Genomic DNA, 24,763 nt, shown 5'->3' on the forward strand with positions numbered 1-24,763 from the left:
AGATACTAATTGCTAGTGATAAATAAAATCCCGAGACGACGCCCCGTGTTAGTTTAGAAATCACAAGATATAGGTATACAGTCCTTTAACATACTTAGAATTGTTACTTTACAATTACCATTCAGCTCACGTGCTATTTCTTCACGCACAAATCTCGTAAAGTCATCGTGTTTATCAGTCACAATAACACCTAGGTATATATTCGATAAGTCGATCTCGTAAATTTCGAAGACAATGTTTGAATCGAAACATGTTGTTGATCCCGACCACGCATTTCTCGACACAAATCGCAATGTTGTTTACTAATTTGCGATTTAATGGTATCGAAAATTGTGTACAGCTAATTGTAATGATATCATGCTAACTCGAATTTTCACAATGAATCCACCGAACTCGAGTAATTGAAGTTTGGACATTTATTCCTGATAAAATACATCAACTCGATAAACTCGGCAGAGACCCATAGATTTAGGGTTGGAAATGGTAGGATATTTAGGAGTATCAAGATTACTTTCGTGGGCAGACACGTATAATTCTAAATAATTATGTGATTGTTTTTTTATATATAAAATCAAAATGTCCGACTGTGATCATGAAAAAAAGTGACGAAGATTTCGGGAGTTCGTCTGACTCACGGAAGGAGGATGAAGAAACGGAAGTAGAAGGCGTGATGTTGTTATCTATTGTGATGAATTACCGACATGCACAGGTGATAATGTTTTTACCTGTGTGCACGTGACTGTGTTACCTGTACATCGCTCAGGTGTGACGATACATAAGTGTACACCTCAGCTAGTGCTTTTTTATGTGTGTAGCATGTCAGGTAACGATCAAGCGCCATAATGCATCATAGCCATTTTATGTTCTTTGGACAATAATAATGACATTCCATTGGCTAACTATGGACAGTGGGCACTGGTCATCACTTGGTCACTCATAGACGCCATGATCTGTATGTATTAAATGTAAATTGTATTATTGGGACCGATTTGGGTCCTGAATATTTTTTTCGTTTTAGAGGAATTTCGTTTGCGGCCCATGGAAAACTGGACGAGCAGGCCCCAGGATAAGGTTAGTATACGATAACTTTAAAAATTGTGATTACAACATCTGCAATATTTCTATGAACAGATATATAAACTTGTACAGATATTGGGTGTACTGTTGAGGGACCTTTTTCAACGACATCATTGTTTTTATGCGCGTTTTTTCCTCAAATGAATTTTCGAGATTTTGTTTTGTCGCCAAATCTGATGAATTTTTACGCATGGAATGGCTATGACCTACAATTTCCAATGACAAAATTTCCAGAATTTTTCGTTGCGTGATATTTCTGAAATCAGTGTTCGAACACACAGGTTATACAAGTTTGAGTCGCCATTTTGCTCCCTCTTTAACCTCGTCAATGTCACTTGAAAATTTTATCTGAGTATATTTCATATGATATTAGATTAAGAGGTCAATAGAATTTCTATCAGAGTAATATAAATAAACCTTCATTTGGTTGTATTTCAAAGCGAAAATAAGTAACGAAAATAAAGAAGAATCAGTGAAAATGAGAAAACACATTTTAGGAAGATAATAATGTTGACAAATATACTTCTGTCCAGTGCTTTGACTGTACAATCTATGTAATAAAAATCCAGTATCTTAATCACAGGGACTTCTCAATAATATTACAGTACAATACATATCTATAGAGTGTATATTGACAGTTGGTGGGGAAATCGTGCCAAATCCCTGTGGTTTTGCACCATAATCGTAATGTTATCAGTATGATAAAAATTCATGAAACACTTAACTTGAAATGAAGATTAATTAGAGTTCGAAAGTTGATCAAACAGTCCACCCAAAGGTTTTTATTTGTATATTTTACTCTTACCAATTTAAGAAATAAAATAAACATATCAAATATATTTACTGTAAATAGCATCCATCATATGTGCATGTTTTAATTTTAGTCTGTCCCTTCCATTTACGAATAAAACTATATGGTAAAAAGTGCAATAAATTCCGATATTTCTTCTTTAGAAGTATAACGATATAGTTTTTTTATTGTTGTAAAGATAGATGATATATATATATATATATATAATTTTGAATTGTTGTCTCTTTCAAGTTTTAAAAACTTTCTTGAAACTTGTATATGCATCCAATTTTTATATTTTGTATCACTTTGATGTAAAACAATGTTTTGTTTTAAATGTACCTTCAAATAAACAGGAAATGAATATTAATTAAGTCATTATATAATTATGCATAATTTAATTGAATATTAAAGATTAAATTGAAGTTGGTCAGGTCTGTAGACTGCGTTATTTGGTATTCTTGTTCACTCGATACCCCCCCCTGCAAAAAAAAAAAAAAAAAAAAAACCCAACAGAAAACAAACAAACAAAAATAACATTACTTGTTTAAGAAAGGAAGATTTAACATTGATGCGGACACAACTTATGTACCAAAACAATTTGACTCGATCTAGCACATCATCAAAGCATAATATCAATTAATGATTGTGAAATAGATGATAATACAGATAACTAATTCCATTTAAGTTTGATTAATTCAGTGAAGTTTTAAATAAGACCTATCTGTTAGGACGTATCTTATAATATTCAGAAAATGGTGAAATGTCATGAAAAGCAGAAAAATCAATGACAATCGTTAATATTTTATTTGGAAATATCATGAATAATTTCTTCAGAAATATCACGAATTAGGGTAGCAGATCATTTTTATTATTTTTAGTGGGGAGCCCTTGTTTTGAACCATGCAAAAAAAATATAATATATATATATATATATATTCTGAAATTGGTACATCCAATATGGAGGGTTTGATTTAAGTTTCAATTTAAAAACAAACCCAAACACAACTAAAATTGGTTAGATATTACAATTCTGGGCTCCTCCGGAAGTGCGTCTTGACCGGAACTGAAGAAAAATCCATGGCGCGGGTTTAGGCAAAAATATTTTAAAATCCACAGAATTGACTTATGAAATAAATTATCTTATTTTGCCATTGTGATAGAAGTGCTCAATGTAAGGCTTAAGAAAAAAAGTGAACAAGTTTCTGCAATTTTGGGCTAAAAATCATGATATTTTGCAATTCGTTCAGGTATTTTTGTTGTTGTTACCATGGTATTCACATGCATGAATAAGCGCAGAATATGGCTTAATCTTTATCAAAATATCAAAATGTAATTGCAAATGTTGTTCAGATTAATTATATATATTCTTTTGTACAGGTTAAATGTATTTTAACAGTTAAATGACTATATATCTATATTACTAAAGCATGCGCCTTATTTTCATATATTGTCCAAATCTACTGTTTTCTGCTACCTAGATAAGGTAGATGTAGAATGTAGAATTTGAGAGCGATTTAAACATAGAATGATATGAAGAAACTGAAAGATATAATATTCTTTACACGTTCTAGTTCCTTTTTGACAAAAATGTCTTGAAATAATTTTATTTCAGAATTTCTTTTTGTATTCTGAATATGTATATCATACTATCATCTCGTAACTGCATGACTATCACAAAACAACAAACCCCCCCCCCCCCCAAAAAAAAAAAAAAAAAAAAAAAACACCAAAAAAACCTACATTATATCACAGGGACCTGGCACGATTTTTTTAAACTAACAGTATACATATATAATATATATATGTATACTATTGGTAAAAAAATTTTCGTGCCAGGTCCCCGTGCATTATATGTAAATATGAAAGAAATAAGCAAAAATACATGTGGATGTTTACGTGTATACATATGTGCATGTGTAACAGGCGTAAAGTAAATTATATAAATACATAAGTGTATATTATTTCCTATAAGTCTAATACCACGAGTGTCTCTTGGGCAATTAACCCCTGGAGAGCACCTGCTAAGGACACGATTTTGTACTACGCCGTGTCATGTTTTGGTCATATATTTTTGGCATGTTACCATAGAAACGAAGACCTTTGAACACAAGTATTGGTCATTGTTCCGAAGATCAATAACAAATCAATAAATATGTCCGCCCTTTATCGATATAACTCGTTAATGTCACAAAGAGTCACCACGATTGTCGCCAATACATGTGTACTTCAGTCCCAATGTGTGTATGAGCCCGGAAATCAACAGTCAGAACCCGATGGAAACACTGACGTTATAATTACTACGCACTGTATTATAATATATTTACACTACATGTATATCAAATATAACTTATTCTATGAAAACGTATGCAAACGTGTCAACTCCTCCCCTCCATCTGGTTTTATCCGTAGGCATTAGCTATATATACAGTGTATAACGTTTTATATCGTCCAAAATACTAGATGTATATTATCAAACTGGAGAATGCAATAAAATTTCAAGATCTTTAAATGGCTTTCCTAAATGAACTTTTTGTATGCAAGCGTCTGTGGGGTTTCCCCTCAAACTATTCCGCAAGGACATTGTAAAACTCCTAACTGATAAAATTCAAGATTGCTTAAACATGTATAAAATGTATGCATGGATGTTTGCTTTGAAGATATCTTTCTTCAAATTATCTACATGTAGTTACCCTTGTAGGCCTACACGCGTCCAAATTCCTTTTTAAATTTGACAAACAGAAATTCATTATTAAACTGTCCGACATTTAATCATTAATTAGATTTTCATGTTTTGGTCGCGAGCATCAGACCTATGGGGTCAGTTGATATTTACTGACCGATGGTCGGTGTTTCCCTCAGGCAACTCCCGTTTTCCTTGCCATGGATACATAAAGACTACATATAAAACCAGCTTATATTGGTTCTTTACTCAGTGCCTTATCAGTTTTACTTAGATGGTCAAACTATGACCGACTTTGCTTCTCAACAAATTTCTAGTTTGGTATGGTTGAAACAAGGATTTATAAGTCAAATACGTCCTTGGGTTGACACCATTTTCCGTTACCCAATCCCTGCACCCCTTCCTTTTCCCTACCAAAGCATCCAGCACTGATTATTTTTAGTAAATGTAATCAGTACTGCCCCAATGTGCTAAATGCTTATGTTTTATATATATGGAGGCAGATTAATATAAGTACATTTAACATGTACCTGTTTATGAATCCAACCTTTCACGACATGTTTGTGTACTGTATCCTTATTAAATAAAATATTGTTTAAACTAAATTACCAATTAGCAAGATTTTTTTGCAGTTTTTTCAGGAGATGTGCAGCTAATTATTTCACAATATTTTGTTTTTGCTTAAAGATGCTCCACCGCCGACAAAGCACAAATTATATTCATCAGATGAACAATAATTGGTATTTGATCCTGAATATATATATGTCTAATTAACACAAAAAAATAATATAAAATAATTTATTTCGCCTTTGGTGCATGCGCAATTAGTACTTCCTTCCATATAGGATATAGTGACACGGATTTTTTCGGGATGCAATTAATTATTTTTTCATATTTTTAACTTGAAGTAAAATCAGAAGCTCAAACTTTTCAATGGTGGTAATGGTGTAAAGTAAGTAACTTTTGTAACTGAAGAAAAATACTAAATCGTCTGCTCCTGTTTTTGATAGTGAAAAAATACCATTTGTCAGCGGTGGAGCGTCTTTGCTTAACTTTCACCCCTTTATCTTTTATACATATTTCATATACTCATATATATATATTTTATATTTAATCCTTGATTTGCCAGAAGGCGTGGCCCTTCATATTGAAGTGGCACAGCGGGTATCAAGTAAGTTATACAGCTAGATCAACACATATGGGTGGTATTGTTTATTTATATAGAATACACGTGTGTTTACTACAGAAAATGTATCTGCACTTTTGTATTTTTTCACAATCACAAACTTCTTATCTACTACACGTATGCGGATATAATTGGCTGAAATTGCAATTTTGTTGAAATCTGAAATATTGAGACATAGTGACTCAGTGGTTAAAGTGTCTGACATTCTGTTTAGATTTTAGTATAAAGTTTCACCCTAAATTCTTATAAGATTTTTATTTTATTTTATTTTGTAAAATGGATTTCATTTGTAAGCAAATTAGAGGGATGCCAGGGTCGGGACTCTGGGTTCATCCCTTTTACAACATGTAGCCTCTCACAGGAGGTCTCTTTCATTTTTTTCACTTGATCGCTTTCATTTCGTCACATTCAACTTGCTCCGTTCATTCTCCAAACTCATTCATACAAATAAAAATAACGTAAGAGAAATAAAAGAAAAAGGTTTGTTTATTGATATTAATAATATGCCAACGTTTGTACATTATAAAATAATGCACGTTCATATAATGCACAACTTTTATATCATTAACAGTAATATTAAAACCACGTGTTGTAAAATCACAATAATTATCTACCACGCACATTTGTATTTATTGAAAGTATATAGTTCACTTACCGTATTAACCCAATAAGCACCCAGTTTAAGAAAAAAAAAAAAAGTAGAAAAAATTGGACGCTTTATAAAACGAAAGTTGGATTTGCTTTTCATAAAATAATTGTACAAAAAAAGCCATAAATCAATTTGCAAAATAAATCAACAAAGAAACCTACATGATTATCATAATGAAATTGAGGTCACAGAAAGGGGGAGGGGCGCTTATAGGGATTGGGCGTTTATTGGGTCAAATACGGTACGTCGTTATTCTACACCTTTACAATTCCCACTTTCAGTCCGAACAATTTCTGTCAATAGGTGAATTTCTGTCAATAGGTGAAAATATGTCAATATATTAGATATGCTCTTTAATTATTTCCCACTATTTTCATTGCCAAATACATGGTCACGTGACGTTCAATATAGCATATTGACTCGGTGATTCCATTTTTAGAAACACTGATCCAGTTTATATTTCTTTGCTAACTTCATCGCCCGAACGTTGCATTCTTCAGGGTGGCGTTCTTTGACCAATGCTTTTTTTATAATTAATATACACATTAGAGAGTTTTTGACATTTGTTAAAGGAAGATATTTAATATACTAATAAATTATCGAAGGAGATTTGTTTCTGTCCATATGGTGTGTTATATCACCCTCGTAGAATTTAAAATAATGACCTCGGGCTATACCTTATTTATTTCACTCGTGACTGAGTAAAACGAATGGAAGTAACAGTGAAAGAAAAGTAGCTGGTTCATTTGTTATATTTCATACTCTAATTATCTCTCATGATTTGCCATCTTTTACCTCATGACACTCTTAGAGCTATTGATGCATTTTAAATTATTTCTTCTTATCTAAAGCAAATATATATATATATATTTAAGAACTTTGATGTTGTTTAAAAGAATATTTTGTTTCAGTATAGTAAGAATTAATTGAGACATGGCCGTTATGTCTTATTTGCTTTTTATTTGTTTTTCCTTCATATCTATCAGAGTTATTTCCCCTCGTTATTTGTATTTCACTCCATAAACGTTCAGAGTTACTTCCCTTCGTTTCATTCCGTCAGAACTTACGGAAAAATACGAAGGTTACTGACGGAGTGAAGCGAAGGGCAGCAACTCTAATGGACCATAATGTTCAAACTACGCACTATTTAAGAATCTCTAATGGACCATAATGTTCAAACTACGCACTATTTAAGAATATTAGCAAAATTAAATTATCTACATATCGTTAACTAATACCAATTTTAACGTTGGGATTTTAAATATAATTTTTATCTTTTTATATATATATTTTTGTGTATTTTATTAAGTGGCCGCGTTTGACTGGACTCGCAAACCGTGACCGTAGCAGCGTAGAAGAGGCCCAGATGTCGACATACGAGAGCCCCTATACGGCCGAGAATCCAGCCTCGTTTTACCACTACTCATTGCACCCAGATGACCTCGCCACCAGGCGGAGCATAAGTGTTTATTCACTTAAGAACCCGGATGGAAAGAAAAAAGGTGGCCGGTTTCCACAATGTCGGGTGTGTTTTGCGACCATGTTGCTGGTCAGTCTTGGGGTGGCCATTGCGGTTGCAGTTACTTTAGCAATTATGTGTAAGTACTGTAAATTATTGCTTTTAACTCTTTTGATTTTGCTAATAAAGTAAACTTTGGCTTCGACCACCTCTGTATAAAGACCACTTTTCTTGGGTCCCAAATGGCAAATTTCAAAACAATTTAACATAGGTAAACAGATCATTCGGCTATAGAGATAATTTTTCCAAAGTCCCTAGGTTGGGTCTTTATAGACAGATTTGACTGTATATTATTGACTATATTGGATATTGTACCGTATTGTATAACTGTAATTTATTTTTTGGTTATTATGCCAAGCCATTTTAACGGCGATTATTTTCTGTGATTTTGATAACAGTCATGATGTTTTCTACTTTTATTTGAAAAATAGTCACGGCGATTAATTTTCCCGATTCCAATAGAAAAAATACAAATTGCAATATCTCTTGAGACCTCTTCCTAGACGTCAATAGTTAGGAGATGTCAGCTAATTCTGGCGTGTTTTATACTTGCAGTGTCAAATCCCCATCCAAGGTTTTACCGGACCAAAATCTCGACAGGTAAACATCTTACATTACTACAGAGTTGAACAAAGTAAAAACGGCAAGTAGCAGTTTATCGAAGAATGGCAAGCAACATTTATAAAAGCTTTGTTGTTTGTTATTATCCGGCATTGCAAATAAAATCATTGTAAGGCAGTGTAGCAACAAACATCCTCAATACTCAAAGAGTTTCTATCAATGGCGCTATATCCACCACTTATGTCAAAGCTAAACGAATTTTCTAGAGCTATAAGACCTAAATTTCCGTTATATTTGTATATAAAATTGAACAATGTGTTTCATAATGATAACTTGAAGAATAATCCAAATAGGAATACAACGCATTTGATTAAGGCAAAGAAAAAAAGTATGTTTCAGGTACTCCTACCTACCCTAGATTTACCTCCGACCCTAGCTTTTTTTTCAAAACAAAAATTTAGTGTGTGAAGTTTTCAGCTTAGATTCTTACGCTTGCTTAAAGTATATTCAGATAAAGTTAAATTACAGCAATGAGAAATAAAGACTTCTAGCCAGCCTAAATCCTGAAAGACAAATTACTTCGTAATGTAGTAATAAAGCAACTGAATCCCTTCTGAAAAAAAAAGTAAAAAAAAAAAATAAATAATATGAAAAAAAGAATTCCTGACCGACCTACTCTATGTTTTTCAGTCATGTAACCAGGACCATATGTCCATGCTATCCACACACTTGCATACTCGAACACAATGGGTCGAACAGGTTATATACTGGACACACTATATTTATTCAAACACAAATGCAGATGTAAACAAAGTACACTGACTGTAAACAGTAACGCACATAAACATACTTTACGGCACAACATAGACAAATACACATGTACATTAATTTGACCCTATGCAAATATTTTTTTTATGGCTTGATATTGTTTACAGGTAATGCAACATTGACCAAGGAGTCGTTGAAGATCAAGGAAGCTGATTTCGGGAATGATATTTGCGACTTGGTGAGATTTTTTTTTTTTTTTTTTTTTTTTGCGTAGTGGTGTAAACCAATATATTTTCGGGGAGACTTCAGTTTGTGTTTTCACGCATAATTGCTTTTATCACAATAATTTTTTATTTTTCGATCGAGACTTCGTGTTCGAGACGACTGTACCTGCGTATTTGAGTACGACTGTACCTGCGTATTTGCTAGTAAAGGAATAAAAAGATTACGTCACTGAGTTATGAAATGACAGAATTAATATTGACTCTAATCAAGTGTAAATAACATACATTGTCATCAAAGTGAAATTTAGTGACAATTTTACTGTAAATGATAATAAATGATAATGATAATAATAAAAAAAACCAAAAAAACGTAGTTATAGTTTCGTAAATTTATTGTTTCAATGTGTTTTTTAACGCAAAAATTACTGAAATATGATTACTCCTAAAGTACGGTGATAATGAATGACCTTTATACATAATGTATGTTGTTTATTTTTAGATGAACGCTATTTTTGACCTGCGGGACAGTTCACACCCATCGCGGAAGGTTACCGACTGTAGTGTAATCCTAACGGACAAGTCAGACAGGTATGTAAATAAATATGTCTTGTTATTTTTCAAAATTTACCGAAATCGTTTTTCATTTTTCAAATGTATTTTTTAAAGCGATATTGATAATTCTGTAGAGACCTAAACGTTATAAGCTTGCCGTTGATACTACACTTATCATATGTTCCTTAACAATTTTAAATAGGTGAAATAAATATTTCCATAACGCTGGAGTACAATGAACTTTTACTGTTAAGACAAAGATTCTGACATTTTTGGGGGTTGTGAATTCACGTAGACCATTATATAGGTGCTTTGATACTATAAAATGTATTGATGTTTTTTTTTTTTTTTAAATCTTTGTTTTGGAAACTAATAATCCTTTAAAAACAAACGTTTCCTTATCACCAAAACGTGCATAATACAACTTCGTTTGGAAATAAGAAAAGGATAAATATAAATTTTTCGCTTCTTCTTAACGAGTTAATATTATATCTGAGTATAATACAAACAATAAAAATGAAATTAAATTATTTATATTTGATGAATATTGGTGTAATGCATTTTTGAAAAAAAACAATTCTTTTTATTAAAATACCAATAGACCAAAAATATATTTTTTTTGTTGTGTTACGTACGTTTTATAGTTTTCATTCCATAAAGGTTAAAAAAACATAAAAAAAACTTGGCGTAGACTCAAATAAAATATAATTAAAAAAATAACGTTCCATATTTTTAAAAAAAGAGAATAAAAACAGTTTTACTTTCTTTTATTACAGCCCCGGAAATTTGGTTCTCAACGTAAAACTGAACGTAGATGAAACGTTCATCCAGTCAGACGCAGAAAAGATTAAATCGATGTTGGTAGCCAATGCTTTCAAACTCAGCTCAAATTCGTCCCTAAAGAAAATGACGATTGCTGTGCCTGCCAACAGATTGGTTTTACAAACTGCCACCTCTGATGTCACAACTACATCACCAACAGTTGTAGCAACGTCATCGGCTTCGTCAATTTTTGCGAACGATGTTTCGTCATCGATAACGCCATCATCATCATCGGCATTATTATTACAGTCGTCTTCAGAGTTGTCTGTTGGTGACATGCGTGTAGATACAACCGGAAGTGTAAGCCAAGATGTTTCCTCGAGAACTCCATCATCTAGTTCAATGAACCAAATATCTTCATCAATATTATTTGTGGACACTACATTCTCTCACCAGAAAACCGATTTGATGTCTTCAGCGGACATCCACAGCAGTAGCATATCTGTTGATAATATTCAGACAACAATCGATCCGCTTATCTCCAGTTCTATATTTGACAACGTTGTGACATCAAGTTCGGTTTTTAATTCTGCCGACGTATCGGATTTGACACTTTTGACAACTACGACTGAGGCGAAATTGTCAGAAGCTACTATGACATCATCCGAGTATGAGAATAATATTCTCTCATCAAAATTGTCATCTGTTTACGAAACAAACCAAGGGGAAGCTACATCATATGCACAAGCAACGTCTGTAGATATGTCTTCGAACGCACCTTATACATCAATGGAAGAAATCAGGATTTCTCCTTCGTCGATATCGTCGTATAGTGTTAAAGATTCGACAAATGTTGAGGAGGGAATATTAACAACATTAGTTGAACCGGGGCTGGAAACAACTAAGATAGAAACGGAATCGTTATATTCATCTCATGTCTCATCGCCAACAGAGTTAATCACGAGTAGTATCGATCTATCATCAGATTCTATTTCCTCGTTTTCGTCGTCAGAGGAATCTCCCCCTCTTCCATCTATAGTGTCATCCAATCATTTCATGTCTGGTATTTTATCCTCTTCCTTGGTATCTGGTGTTTACCAAACGGAATCAGTGATCATACATTCTTCCACTGATAATACAATACTGTCAGAATCTTCCACTGCTACAGTGCTGTATCCTTCATCAGTGATTGACACGCCTGTAGTGTTATCAGTTTCACCTTCCAGTACTTTACTGAATACCACATTGGAGGCCAACAACACTTTGGACGATTTACCACCAATGTTAAAATGGCTGGATACAACCATGTATGAGGCGAAAATCGTCAATAACAATAACTCATCGTTAATTATTGAAAATCCATGGATGAATAAAACGGACAATATAACAATGGACGTCACAGTACCTGAACTTAAGAATTACACTGAAATTCAAACTTCTCCGTCATCCATTTCTGTACCGGAGCTTGGGAACAACACTGATGGTATCGGCGAAAATAAAACGGAAGTGACGATTCCTTCGGTAAAACCGGAAGTGAAAGCACCAGTCATAAGTTCTACTCAGAGTCCGACTACCACTACACCGGATATGGGAAAAGTGATCTTCGAGTCAGATATATCCAACAGAGCTATGGGTACAGCTAATCCGAAAGATTTCTGGGATAATATTTTGAAAATGGTTCAATATACTTCGACGAAAAAGCCTAAGTTTTCAAATATGGAAGAAGCGTCAACATCGGAAAATATTTCTTCCAATTTAAATGCGTCTTCCATATCAACGGAATCTATTACGTCAGCTTACGAGTCTGTCACACAAACTACAGATACCCGTTTGATGTCTTCTGTATACGCTGGAACAGCAACGACAAGTGTAATGAAATCGTCCGAAGGCGTTGCTGCTGGATTCACGTCATCTGAACCCATGTCTTCTGATGTGTATCCAAGCGTAATTCCGTCATCAGTGATAAACGTCACACCAATGTTAACGGCAGAACCAGGATTGGTAACGTCTGCAGAACGCGTAAGCAATGACATCGCCTCTACAGACATCCTCATGACGGCCACACCAAGCAAAGTTACAAGCAATACTGAAAATCTGGAGTTGCAACGTTCTACTACATCAGATATACCTGAAGATTCTGTATCTTCCGTGCAAGATTCAACAATTAAGATGTCGGCGCCCTCTGCGATATCCAGCTCAAGTTTGATATCTGACGTCGTTTCATCTTCATCTGCCACTAGAGATCTTGATCCTGTCTCCGAGGATTATGCGTTTTATGATCTAATGCCAGCGTCTTCGGAAAGTTCTTCTGCTTCAGAATCTACCGGTGTGTTTTCCAGCAACATTTCTCCATCAAGTACAATGTCTCAGCCCCTGGCAACCGATGAGATAGCCTTCTATGACTTAATGCCAGAGAGTTTGATAACATCATCAAGTGCAATTGCTTCCTCAATGAATACACAGATACAACGTGACGTCTCGTTGACACTATCTCCATCTATAGAGGCATCTAACACACCAAACATAGATGCCACCGCTTCTCTTGATATTGAGGCAAATATGACAGTTGAAAAAAGCAGAGAATTAACCAGTTTTAAGGATTCCGCACCTAGTTTCACAATGAAGGAACGTCCAATGTCATCTGTGTATACTGCACCCGGTGGGATGAAACAATCTACTAAAGTTAATGTTGAAGCTACACCGTCTCAATCAGCCATATCCACTCTTCCACCCTTAACCGTTGAGCCGCAGACAGTGATCATAGATGCAAGCCCTTCGTTGACAACAGAAACTTTCTCTTCATTATTAAGTTCAGAATCGTCAGGAATGTACGAAGACATCAACACCTCAGGATCACTTTCGACGTCTATGGACGCTACACCATCCCTTGGAACTCTTTCACGCGAGGTTTTAATTTCGTCCTCTTCTATCACTGACGAAACAACGGCCAGTACTTCATCTGCATCAATCGTAAGCCAGACACCTTCGTCTGAAATAAAACTCACCGCGTCCATAAGTGAGGTTACTTCTAGTATCACAACCCCACCCTCACCTAAAGCCGTTTTTAATCCGGGATCTGAATTTGATGATAGGTTATTTTTCGCAAATGATTTTTCTAAAATGGATTTCACTAGAAGTGATTTTACAACTGATGAGAATTCTGACCCACCCTCATCTCTGTTAAATACTGTTCCCAAGATACCACGGGTTACCACCCCAAGTTTACTTGATACACGTGTTAGGGTTCCAGAACTCTTCCAACCGGAGACAGATAACTTTCAAAACGTTCCTACGACCCCTAAGCCAGCAGTTACAACACCAAAAGTAGCACCGCCAGTTCAAAATGATCAGGGCGGTGATAATTTATCATCCGGGCGATTTCTGTTTGACCTCGGAAGTTTAGGAAGTAGTTTTGGAAGTAATCTTGGTTTAGGTAATATCAATTTTAACTAATTATAGAGAAGGTATGAAAACCGAAATCAGTATGGAGGATATATATTCTATCGAATAACTATCGAAGAAATTGTAGAATCGCTTTCAAAGCAAATACTTAACAGAAAAAGAACTACGAATACTTATGGGGTATTTGTATCTTTTGACATACATAACAAAGTACATGTACTTATAAGTACACATCTTTGATGTTGTCATTGAAGTTTTCTGCCGAAGTGACAGGATATTCAAATCGAGTTATATCCCTTTAGTCACAGAGTTATTCCCCATGTGTAACCATTGATATGCCTTTAACAAGCTCCGTTTTTATGGAACGGTTCAATAAGAAGGAAAACAAATCTTGCATCATAATGTGCTTCATTTACTGTGCAGTCAGAGAATCATGCTATGTTTCATTTTCTGCCCAGATAATGACCTATGACATTTTCCTTACGTATTAGTTGTGTTAATGAACTGTTTACTCATTCTCTGGCAACGTCAAACGAACATAATCTGTCTCAAATCTTTTCGTATTATGAAAAAATGAAAAGCATTATATAATGGAAGGGTCGCTCCCGTCATTCAAACTTCGCTTTGCATTTTGCTTCGTATATGTAAGGACGCGTTTGGAGTCAAAACGTGAAGCACAAAATAATAATGAAAAACATAAACACTTTCCCTTCATTTTATACAGTATACTATCATATGTATATTTTCATATTTCAGTACGAAAACTCGTATCGGAATGAGTGGGGTTCATTGTATGTCTGTATGGTTTTTTGATTATGTTGATCAGGTTGGAATGTAATGTGTGGATTATGATATTATAATTCAATTTTGCTTGTTACGAGCATTTTCATTGGCTTAAAAAATTACTTTATCAGCCCATAAAGGAAAAACTGGCGTCGCCGTTTATAACATTGCTTCTGATTGGCTGAGATGACAGCGTAATGATTTCATAGACAAAAGAGTCCCAAAATGAATTTTGAATATTGAAGAGATTATCTTAAGTAAATTGAATTATAAGAATTAATTTGAATATATTTTTTATGTTATGGAGATATAACACAAAAATCTGAGTGTACTTTCATCATAAACCGCTTCGCGGTTTATTTAGAGTACACTCAGATTTTTGTGTTATATCTCCATAACATAAAAAATCTATTCAAGTTAATCCTTAAATAGCAAGTCGTGTTTCTGTGAAACCAGTTACAATGCTTTACGATACTGTTTCAGACTTGATTACCTCAATTATGATGTCTTATTTAGACATTTTAACATTAATACTGAAAAAGACAATTAGAAAAAAAACCAACTGTTGGAGCAGTTTTTCTTTTGTTCATTGTTCGAAGTGAAGCAATGGAGGTCAATCGGAACATTTCGTATCGATGCTCAGAATCAAATAATGATGTTAATTACATGATCCTGGATCAGTTGCTCTGAATGTTTTCCTTTATTATGCATCAGAAGACCTGTTACTGTTAAAATATATTGTGTTGTTCATAAAATAAATTCGTATATAACATTGATTTCTGCCTTGTAGAGCATGCAAATATTGTTTGCTACAAAAAAAAAAAAAAGAGAAAATATTAAGTTTAAGAGTGTAATTTAAAACTGTTGATAAAATTGTATGTCATGCAGGCAAAAGACTATGCCATGCCAATTAATGGTCTAAATTGGCTTGGCTTGGCTTGGTAGAGTCAAGTAGTGAATTCAATACAAGAAAGATGTAAGTTATTATATATGAAATAGATTCGATTTGTTGATTGAGCATGCATGTAATAATGCAGATGTTTCGCGTAAGATAATGCACGAGTTTAAAAAACAGTACGTATATGTTCTTAGAATCTTCATATTTTTACATGATAATTTTGCAAATATATTAATAGATATTCATATATGTGTAAATGTAGATTTATTGCTTTATCTTAGAGTGAGAGTAAAATGGCTACTTAAAATTGAAATCATGAGGAAATTGTACAAGAGTGTGGCAGATAGAAAAGGGACATTCCTTCGTTAGGTCATCGGAAATGTTTACGCAATATGAATAAAAGAACGGTATTTACATGCATTGTACTTCATATCGGCAGTAGCATAATAATTACGTTTGAGCTTTAATTCCGTCTTTGCATATTACAGAATTAGCTCCCTTACGGGTAGGTATTGATTGTTACGTCATTATTTTATGAGCGCAAATCACGTCGTTTTCTACGAAAATTATGACGTTACGCTCCCAAATGGCAGTTAACTCTATAATGGGCAAATACAGAATACGAACTACTTGGATCTAATAAAACACTTAAAAAGATGCTCCACCGCCGACAGAGCATACACGATATTTATCAATAATAATTGGTATTTGATCGTGGATATATATCTCTAATTAACACAAAAAAAATAAAAATAGTTTGTTTTAAAATAAAATGATATAGTTTGTTTTTAGTGCATGCTTTTAGTACATTTAGTACTTCATTCCATAGGACTTAGTATATTGGAATTTTTCAGGGCGCAATTTATTATTTTTAATGGGTTTTAAAAGTAAAATCAGAAGCTCAAATGTTTCCATGGTAATTAACGATAAAGCAAGTGACTTGAATTTGTAATTGAAGAAAAATACAAATTCGTCTGCTCATGTTTTTGACAGAGAAAAATAACATTTGTCAGCGATGTAGCATCTTTAAAGTCTTGTGAAAACACTAAACGGGTTTCGGTTAATTTAGATGTATCGATGCAACACAGAAAGGTTTTACTTTGCAGTGTTGGGGACAATACATCCCAATTGTTTCATTTCGGCTTCCTAAAATCGTTTCAGATGATGGAATGTCCCTTAAATACAGCCATGGGAATGCTGTTAATCATGTTAATTGTATGGATGCATTTCAGTTTACATTAAAAATGAATTTATCACTTCTGAATTATGTCTATTTAATGATTATGTCTAATGCCTTCTTACTCAATGTACAATACTGGATTTAAATTATTTTATAGTAGAAAGGTTAAACATCTTTATGAACAACTTTTCACGTAAAAGAAGACGTCATCGTTAGTCGATTATGATTGGCTAATATAGTGAACAATGGTAATTTCACAGATAAACTCACCATTTACTTTCAAGGCCAACTGAACTGTAAAGTTTATCAAAGTTTACCTATTCAAACTTCATATTCTGTAAACAGATTGATTTTTGCGATGATTGATAATCGCGGTTTTAAACTTAAAAGCCAAAACTACTTTATTTTTTCTAGAAGTACAGTAAGTAAATGCACACAATAAGCAATAAGAAAAAAACATACCAACGATAAAAAATAAAACGCCGGGTCAGCGGAGATTCGTTATTTATTTACTATTTGATAATAGTTAAAAAACAACAAACAAAAGAATGAATTAACAACTGCGCTCTAAGATAGGCTTTGCCTAAAATAATATTGTAATTTTATTCTAAGCTTGACAAAAATGAATACTGCTTGTATAACCATTGTCAACACCATCCCGGGCACCAGAAACCATTGAAGTTACTCGGCATGGCCGCCGGGTTGTTCGGCGGAAAGTTGGCTGGCACTGTTTGTTTGTGTTACATGTATTCGGCCATCCTGTTACTTAACTGATCTGCTATATCTGTGAGGGTTGATGACAGGTCGTCATGCTCGTAAGGTTCATCTATAGATAAAACAACCAAAACAATTACTAAAAGCATTCAATTGTCAAATGTGCCGCGGGATGAATTTATCGAAACAATTTATTTTTCGTTTCGGCGAAAAGACGATTTCAAATACTATATGTTGTAACAGCGACTGCTTAAGTTCAAAAGTGAAAGTACGCATATATTTTGAAGGTTATATATTACCTTATTTTGTAACGAAAGGTGAAAAAACTAATTATTATGTTTGTATTAAGAAACATCTGAATATTGTAAATGTAAATTAAATTATTTGCTTATTTTAAATTAGAATTCATGAATATTATTCATCACTGAAATTAACCATTACCGTACAAAAGATGTTAGACATGAAAACGAAGAATCTTATCTTTGGTTACGAGGGAAATTGAGGAGAAGGAAGGCTGGGATGGAGGTTATGTTTTATTCGCACGAGTGTGACGTTGTCAATAACACTTTGAAACAAAATATAACAATTCTAGAATTGACCGATCGCCAAACTCCGCCCACATCTTTTATTGACCAATCAAATAATTCGTCTAGCGCTGTACGCGGCTGCGATAATTTCTGCTGTTGCTATGTCTGCAAAGCGCACGGTTGTTACGCATATGTAAGCTAAAACTATGATGTATAAATAAAGGTTTTACTGCGGTAAAAAGATGGGGAAAATGTGTGCTTATGGGGTTTGTAATTCAGATAACCGACAGAGAGAGTAGTAGGGGTGCAATTTATTCCGTTTCCAAAACCTAGGAGTAATTTGGATCGTTGTCTACGTTGGGTCAAGGCATGTAACCGCCCTCACGATCAGCTCAATGTCAACAAAGTAACAAAGAACACCTTTATTTGTTCGAAAGTAAGTTATGATGATATAGCGTTTTTGTTTGATACATTTAAAAAATCGCAATTTAATGCGCGATTCTTCAAATACGAGTGAATTACAAAATACCTCTGCCGCTCTGAGCTCGCATAAATAACGTTAAACTTTATACACTTTCTTACCCGTCGGCCAAATTATAGAAAATATGTTTAAAAGAGCTATTAAATACACTATAAGCTTACATGTCAACTACCTAGATACCCAGCTTCAGAATGTGTTCCTGTATAACATGTATAACACACATGTACGAAAAAGGACACGGGTATTACATAGAGCGATTCAAATTCTACATAATTGAAACTTCATCATCTTTTACTTGTAAATCCTGCTTTAGGGCAATCTCCATTATCGTGGACAATGCTAGCAGGTAAGCACTCGGGAATCTTCGTGCTGACTTGCCAAACATTTTTATTCAGGTAGAGATACTCTTATTTTTACGCGGATTTTTCTACCCTCACCTGATTGCTGCATGTCCACATGTTGGCGAGTCAATGTCATCCAAGTTATAAATGGATTCTGTTCTCTAAGAGGGCGCCCCAGTCCTCAGACTTTCCCATAGGTCAATGCTGTCTAAATCCGTGTCAACTGTACATTTAAATTCAAAAATTAATTACATAACATTCATGTCACCAAGAATCATAATTTGTTTGATTGAAAATAGAAGCTTGGCATAAATATATGTATACTACCCTAGCGATTTGCTCCACGTTTAATGCATTAAAAATATGCAATTTGTACTCAATCTAACCTTTTTTCTTCAAGAATCTAATAAAAACAAAAGAAATATACCAAAATGGTCGACCCTTAAATGATTTTCAATATAACTAACAATTGCATTAAGATAAAAACAATTATAATAGAAAAATAAGATTATATAAAAACATAACAATTATATTAGAAAAATAACAATATCGATAGCAAATAACAAATTAAATAGAAAATAACAATTTGGATAGAAAATATAACAATTGTAATAGAACAATTAATTGTGACCTTTGTCCTCGAGTAAGTGAAGACAACGTACCCGGCGTTCCACCGGCTGCTGAGAGTATTGTTGGCATCCAGTCAACAGCGTGCATCATACTGTCAAAAGATGGAATGGACAACAAAAGACATAAGATCGGAATTCAACAGAAGTGGATGTGTCGTCGCCTGCACAGCAGTTTAAATCATCACAATAAAATGATCTTGAAAGTCCTGTAGTTCTTGCAAATATTGACGGATTTTGCCCAGTATTTAAACACTCCGATATCTCATTAATATAAAGTAATTTACAAAAAAAAAATGATTAAAATCGGCCTATAAATGCTTAGGTTATCGAGCCAAAACCATGAATTTATCTGGTTTAAAGTCACGGACTCCCTTGTAAATATAAATGGATTTTGACCAATATCAAACACATTCTAGATCTCATTGATATAAATCAATGAACACAATTTTATCGAAATTGAACAATGAATACTAAAGTTATTGTTCGGAAACCTTTCATACATACGGGTGTAATACTGGCTGGTCCAGGGCAATACACTCATTCCGCCTGAGGCTGTATTGCATGGCTACCCATGCAATGAAGCCTTGTGACGTCACGACGTCAACAAAATTTCTATTTCTTCGGTAAAGTTAAACTTTTTTTCCTCACAAATATGACTGGTTTTACTTTAAAAGATGCAAACAATGGAATTTGATAACAAATTAAATAGAAAATAACAATTTGGATAGAAAATATAACAATTGTCGAATATTTCAAAACAAGTTTAAAATTGCAATGATCTTTGTCCTCGAGTAAGTGAAATAACGTATCCGGCGTCCCACCGGCTGATGAGATGAATTGATCGGCATCCAGTCAACAGCGTGCAACATACTGTCAAAAGATGGAATGGACAACAAAAGACAGCCTTCACCATCAGAATTCAACAGAAGTGGATGTGTCGTCGCCTGCACAGCAGTTTAAATCATCACAATAAAATGATCAAGTCCTGTAGTTCTTGCAAATATTGACGGATTTTGCCCAGCATTTAAACACTCCGATATCTCATTAATATAAAGTAATTTACAAAAAAAAAAATGATTAAAATCGGCCTATAAATGCTTAGGTTATCGAGCGAAAACCATGAATTTATCTGGTTTAAAGTCACGGACTCCCTTGTAAATATAAATGGATTTTGACCAATATCAAACACATTCTAGATCTCATTGATATAAATCAATGAACACAATTTTATCGAAATTGAACAATGAATACTAAAGTTATTGTTCGGAAACCTTTCATACATACGGGTGTAATACTGGCTGGTCCAGGGCAATACACTCATGCCGCCTGAGGCTGTATTGCATGGCTACCCATGCAATTAAGCCTTGTGACGTCACGACGTCAACACAATCTCTATTTCTTCGGTAAAGTTAAACTTTTTTCCTCACAAATATGACTGGTTTTACTTTAAAAGATGCAAACAATGGAATTTGTATTGAAAATATCATGTAAAATTTCATGTATGGAAAATTGACTTCCAGTCGTGGATTTCTTCGAATTTATTTCAAAATGGCGGGATATTATAGTTGTAAAATTGCAATGAAACGTCGAGGTATGAAATAAAAATACTCTTTCATAAGTTGATATGTCTACCCTTGGGATCACAAAATGTTGCAAAACCCTCGGCAAGCCTTGGGTTTTGTGACCCTCGGGTAGAATATCCTTATTCTTCATATCCACATATGAAAGAGTCTTATAATACTTACCATAGTCGTCTGCTACCATAAACACAAAGTTCGGCTGTTTGGCTTCCCTAAGGCCACATTTCAGTAGAAGAACTATCAAAAATAGTAAAGACAGAATAATGGCCATGTTTCCTCAAAGTTTTGTGGTTGCGTCGACTGTCCCTTACTAAATGTTACAAATGTTTCCTTATATAACAAAGGTATATCCTGTTTCAACAACCACGTGATTCTGATACGCTGTGTAATTTAATGTGTTCACTTTTGTATGTACACAAATCTTGACCAGGTATCGTAAAAATATATTGCACGCTTATCATTGGCGAAAAAGAAATCTCGTGTTACATATTGACCATAACTGATTTATTGATAATTCATCCTTGGGTTTCAATTACCAAGAATGATATTTCTAAAAACCTATATTTATAATATTTCACAACATTACGTGCATTGTTTTCAGATTTCGAAGCTATTGAACACTACATGCATAATTAAAGAATGATTACTATTTTTTGTTGTTTACTGGTGTGTAAACTGTATTTTTGTTCAGTTATTCAAACAACGCGCGGTTTACCGGTGTGTATATTCTTGCATCGCAACCTCTGCGTTTACGCAAGTGTAAACGAGTTCCCAGTTGGTAAAGTTATATAGCAAAGAGCAAATGGAGATGTAAATATTGAAAAATAAAGTAAACTTTGTATCGCATTCCGATCTCGCTTTTTCATATCAGCATTTATTAGATTACATATCGATTTCTTCAACCTTCATGCTAAAAAATATGTCAAATTCTATTCTTAAAAACCCTTTTATTTATTCCATCAGTTTCTGAAAGCCAACTATTTATGTGTACGATTTCCCGAGCGATGAGAACATTGATTATTGTAAAAAAGCATCAAACTGTGGTTCATTAGAACCACACGAATCAAAATCGCAAAATTAAATTGCAATGAAAAAATAAATTACAGATAAAAACGCGAAACTCAGTCACCGCTAAAACATTATAGTCAGTGAATACCACCCAAGGGAGAGGGGGGAATATCTTTATAGACAGGTGGTCTTTATACACAGGTTGACTTGTGTTAAAATTGGTCATTTGGGACCCTAGAAAACTGGCAAAATTAAACAGGCGGTCTTTATGCAGAAGTGGTTACTGAGGCAGGTTTAACGGTATCTGCCTTACTACATGACAAGACATATTATTTGTATAGGTCGATATCATCGCGTTTCTGAACTTTAACATTAATTCGCCGGTACATAATTTCGTAGTGGGATATTTATAGGATTTCAATTTTAAGTCAAGGACATTCAAGATTCAATGACAATCATATAACCTTCATTTTATGTTGATATAGATCAAAATGATAATACATTTTTGTAACGAGATTGATGATAACCCCTAGGGTATCTAGAATGTCATTATCATCATTCAGTTCGATACCCTAGACAATATACAACTCATCTGAAGCGACGATGATATAGCTTAGGTGAATAGCGGTGACTGTCAAATAAATATCACCAGAAACAATTCATTTTAAAATTGTAAACAATAAAATACTACAGCAATAACCCAGAATAACGAAGTTTTGACTTAATTTTCTTACTTTGTCATAATATAGCCAAAAACATCAAACCCAATTATGTAATTTATTTTACAGGGATAGTAAAGTCAAATACCACAAAAACAAACAAAGGATTGACAACATTTATTGAGAACATCCGATATATTGACACGAAATGATAGGATAGGATCAACATTGATGTACAAGACCGACTAGAATAGGGCGCACGCGCGACATACTTCCTTGACGCTATTCTTTTATCTGACACGTGTAGTCACACCTTTGCGGACACTATTTGATATAGATCGTGATATGATCACAGCGACTTGTGTAGAATGTAAGGACAACGATTACTTAAAAGTATAAGCGTAAAATCTGGTGTTATCATGATGTAAATTTTGATCTTTTTAAAAATAAACTGGAAACGACTGACTGGACCGAACTTTTTTCTTCAACAGCTAATGTAGATCACATGTGTAATTTTTTCCAGATAAATATTAAGTCATAGCAGACACACGTATTCCTTCCAATATTGTAACAATTAAGCCAAATGATAAACTATGCTTTGACTCGGACATGAGATGAGAGACTAGGAAATGAGATAGACTGCTCCATAAATATAAATCTAATCGCATTTCGTTGAATTTAAATGAAAACAACGCAATAAAGTTAACATTCAAAAGAAAAGAAAAAAAATATTATTAATCTAGATGTGTAGTTAATTGGATTTGTTTGTGTGATATTATTGATCCTCACATCTTCACAGCTAATATAATATTAGTTGACATTACCTGGAGGAATAGAAAATAATTATGTGGTGAGCAGATTCTTTTGTTTTACTTTGTCATATTTTTACTTTAATTTTTAGTATTTCTTTTTCCTGATTGTTTTATAACGCTATCTCACTGAGACATAACATCTAAGTATTAACTTTGCCTTAATCGCAGTATTTCGAGTTAGGTACATACAACAGGATAACAGGAACGGGAAATAGTTATACTTTTGAAATACGATTAACATATCTTGACAAAAAAGTTTTTTTTAAATCTTCCTATCAAGCTATCTTGTCTCATCTAAGATGTGGTTTGACATATATAAAGCCTGCAGTGATGCTACAACAGGGATAAACTTGTTGATAGGGAAAGTGTTACATCTAATTTCATATCAGCTACTACTATCACAGAGCAATTTGTCGATAGGGATATACACGTGGTAACCTCTAATTGACTATATATTATACCACATTAATATTTTTTTATGATAATGAACTTATATGTCAAGGCATCCAGAACTTAACTCTTGAAACACATATAATTTTATTGCGTATTCCCTTCTTCACTATATGTGCCTTTTGATTTTGTAATACCGATTCTTTCCCGATGTTGACAACAAAAACGCAAAATATGTATTCAGGAAGTAAGGAAAGAATGGAGAAAGGTATCATATATAGAATAAAATAAATATTTGTATTACAACAGTCAAACATTTTTTTCATCTCCATGCGTGATTTTTTTTCCATATAAGAGCGAACAAAGAAAAGAACAAAAAATGTGAAATTTAAAAGCGTTAATAGATATAACTTAAGTTTGGTTGGGATGAGATTTTCCATTGAGTACAAAGACAATGTCAAACGTTAACATTGTCGTCTTTGGGAAATAATTTGGTTTTGCGGTCTCTATAGAGACAGCAGAACCAAATGATTTTCAATAGACAATAATGTTAACTTCTACCACTGTCTAGGTAATACGGAGGTTCTG

The 24,763-nt window shown here is 33.8% G+C and overlaps 1 protein-coding gene across 1 annotated transcript; it reads left to right on the top strand.

Moving 5' to 3' along the window:
• The first annotated feature begins 939 nt into the window (after positions 1-939).
• On the top strand, positions 940-16,436 carry LOC138307781 (uncharacterized). The gene is made up of 6 exons (XM_069248662.1): positions 940-1,071; positions 7,695-7,983; positions 8,460-8,504; positions 9,401-9,471; positions 9,957-10,045; positions 10,786-16,436. The coding sequence occupies exons 1-6, from the start codon at positions 1,039-1,041 to the stop codon at positions 14,222-14,224; spliced, it is 3,966 nt and encodes a 1,321-aa protein (XP_069104763.1). The 5' UTR covers positions 940-1,038; the 3' UTR covers positions 14,225-16,436.
• The last annotated feature ends 8,327 nt before the right edge of the window (positions 16,437-24,763 follow it).

Source organism: Argopecten irradians, chromosome 14 (genome assembly GCF_041381155.1).
Source record: "Argopecten irradians isolate NY chromosome 14, Ai_NY, whole genome shotgun sequence".
In the NCBI taxonomy this organism is placed as follows: Eukaryota; Metazoa; Mollusca; class Bivalvia; order Pectinida; family Pectinidae; genus Argopecten; species Argopecten irradians.

What these genes read in the sequence shown, in the direction of transcription:
- LOC138307781 (XM_069248662.1), top strand. Translation starts at nt 1,039, where the DNA reads ATGGAAAACTGGACGAGCAGGCCCCAGGATAAG. An exon ending in CCGGACCAAAATCTCGACAG is followed by an intron (nt 8,505 to 9,400) that starts GTAAACATCTTA and finishes TATTGTTTACAG; the next exon opens with GTAATGCAACATTGACCAAG. An exon ending in CTAACGGACAAGTCAGACAG is followed by an intron (nt 10,046 to 10,785) that starts GTATGTAAATAA and finishes CTTTTATTACAG; the next exon opens with CCCCGGAAATTTGGTTCTCA.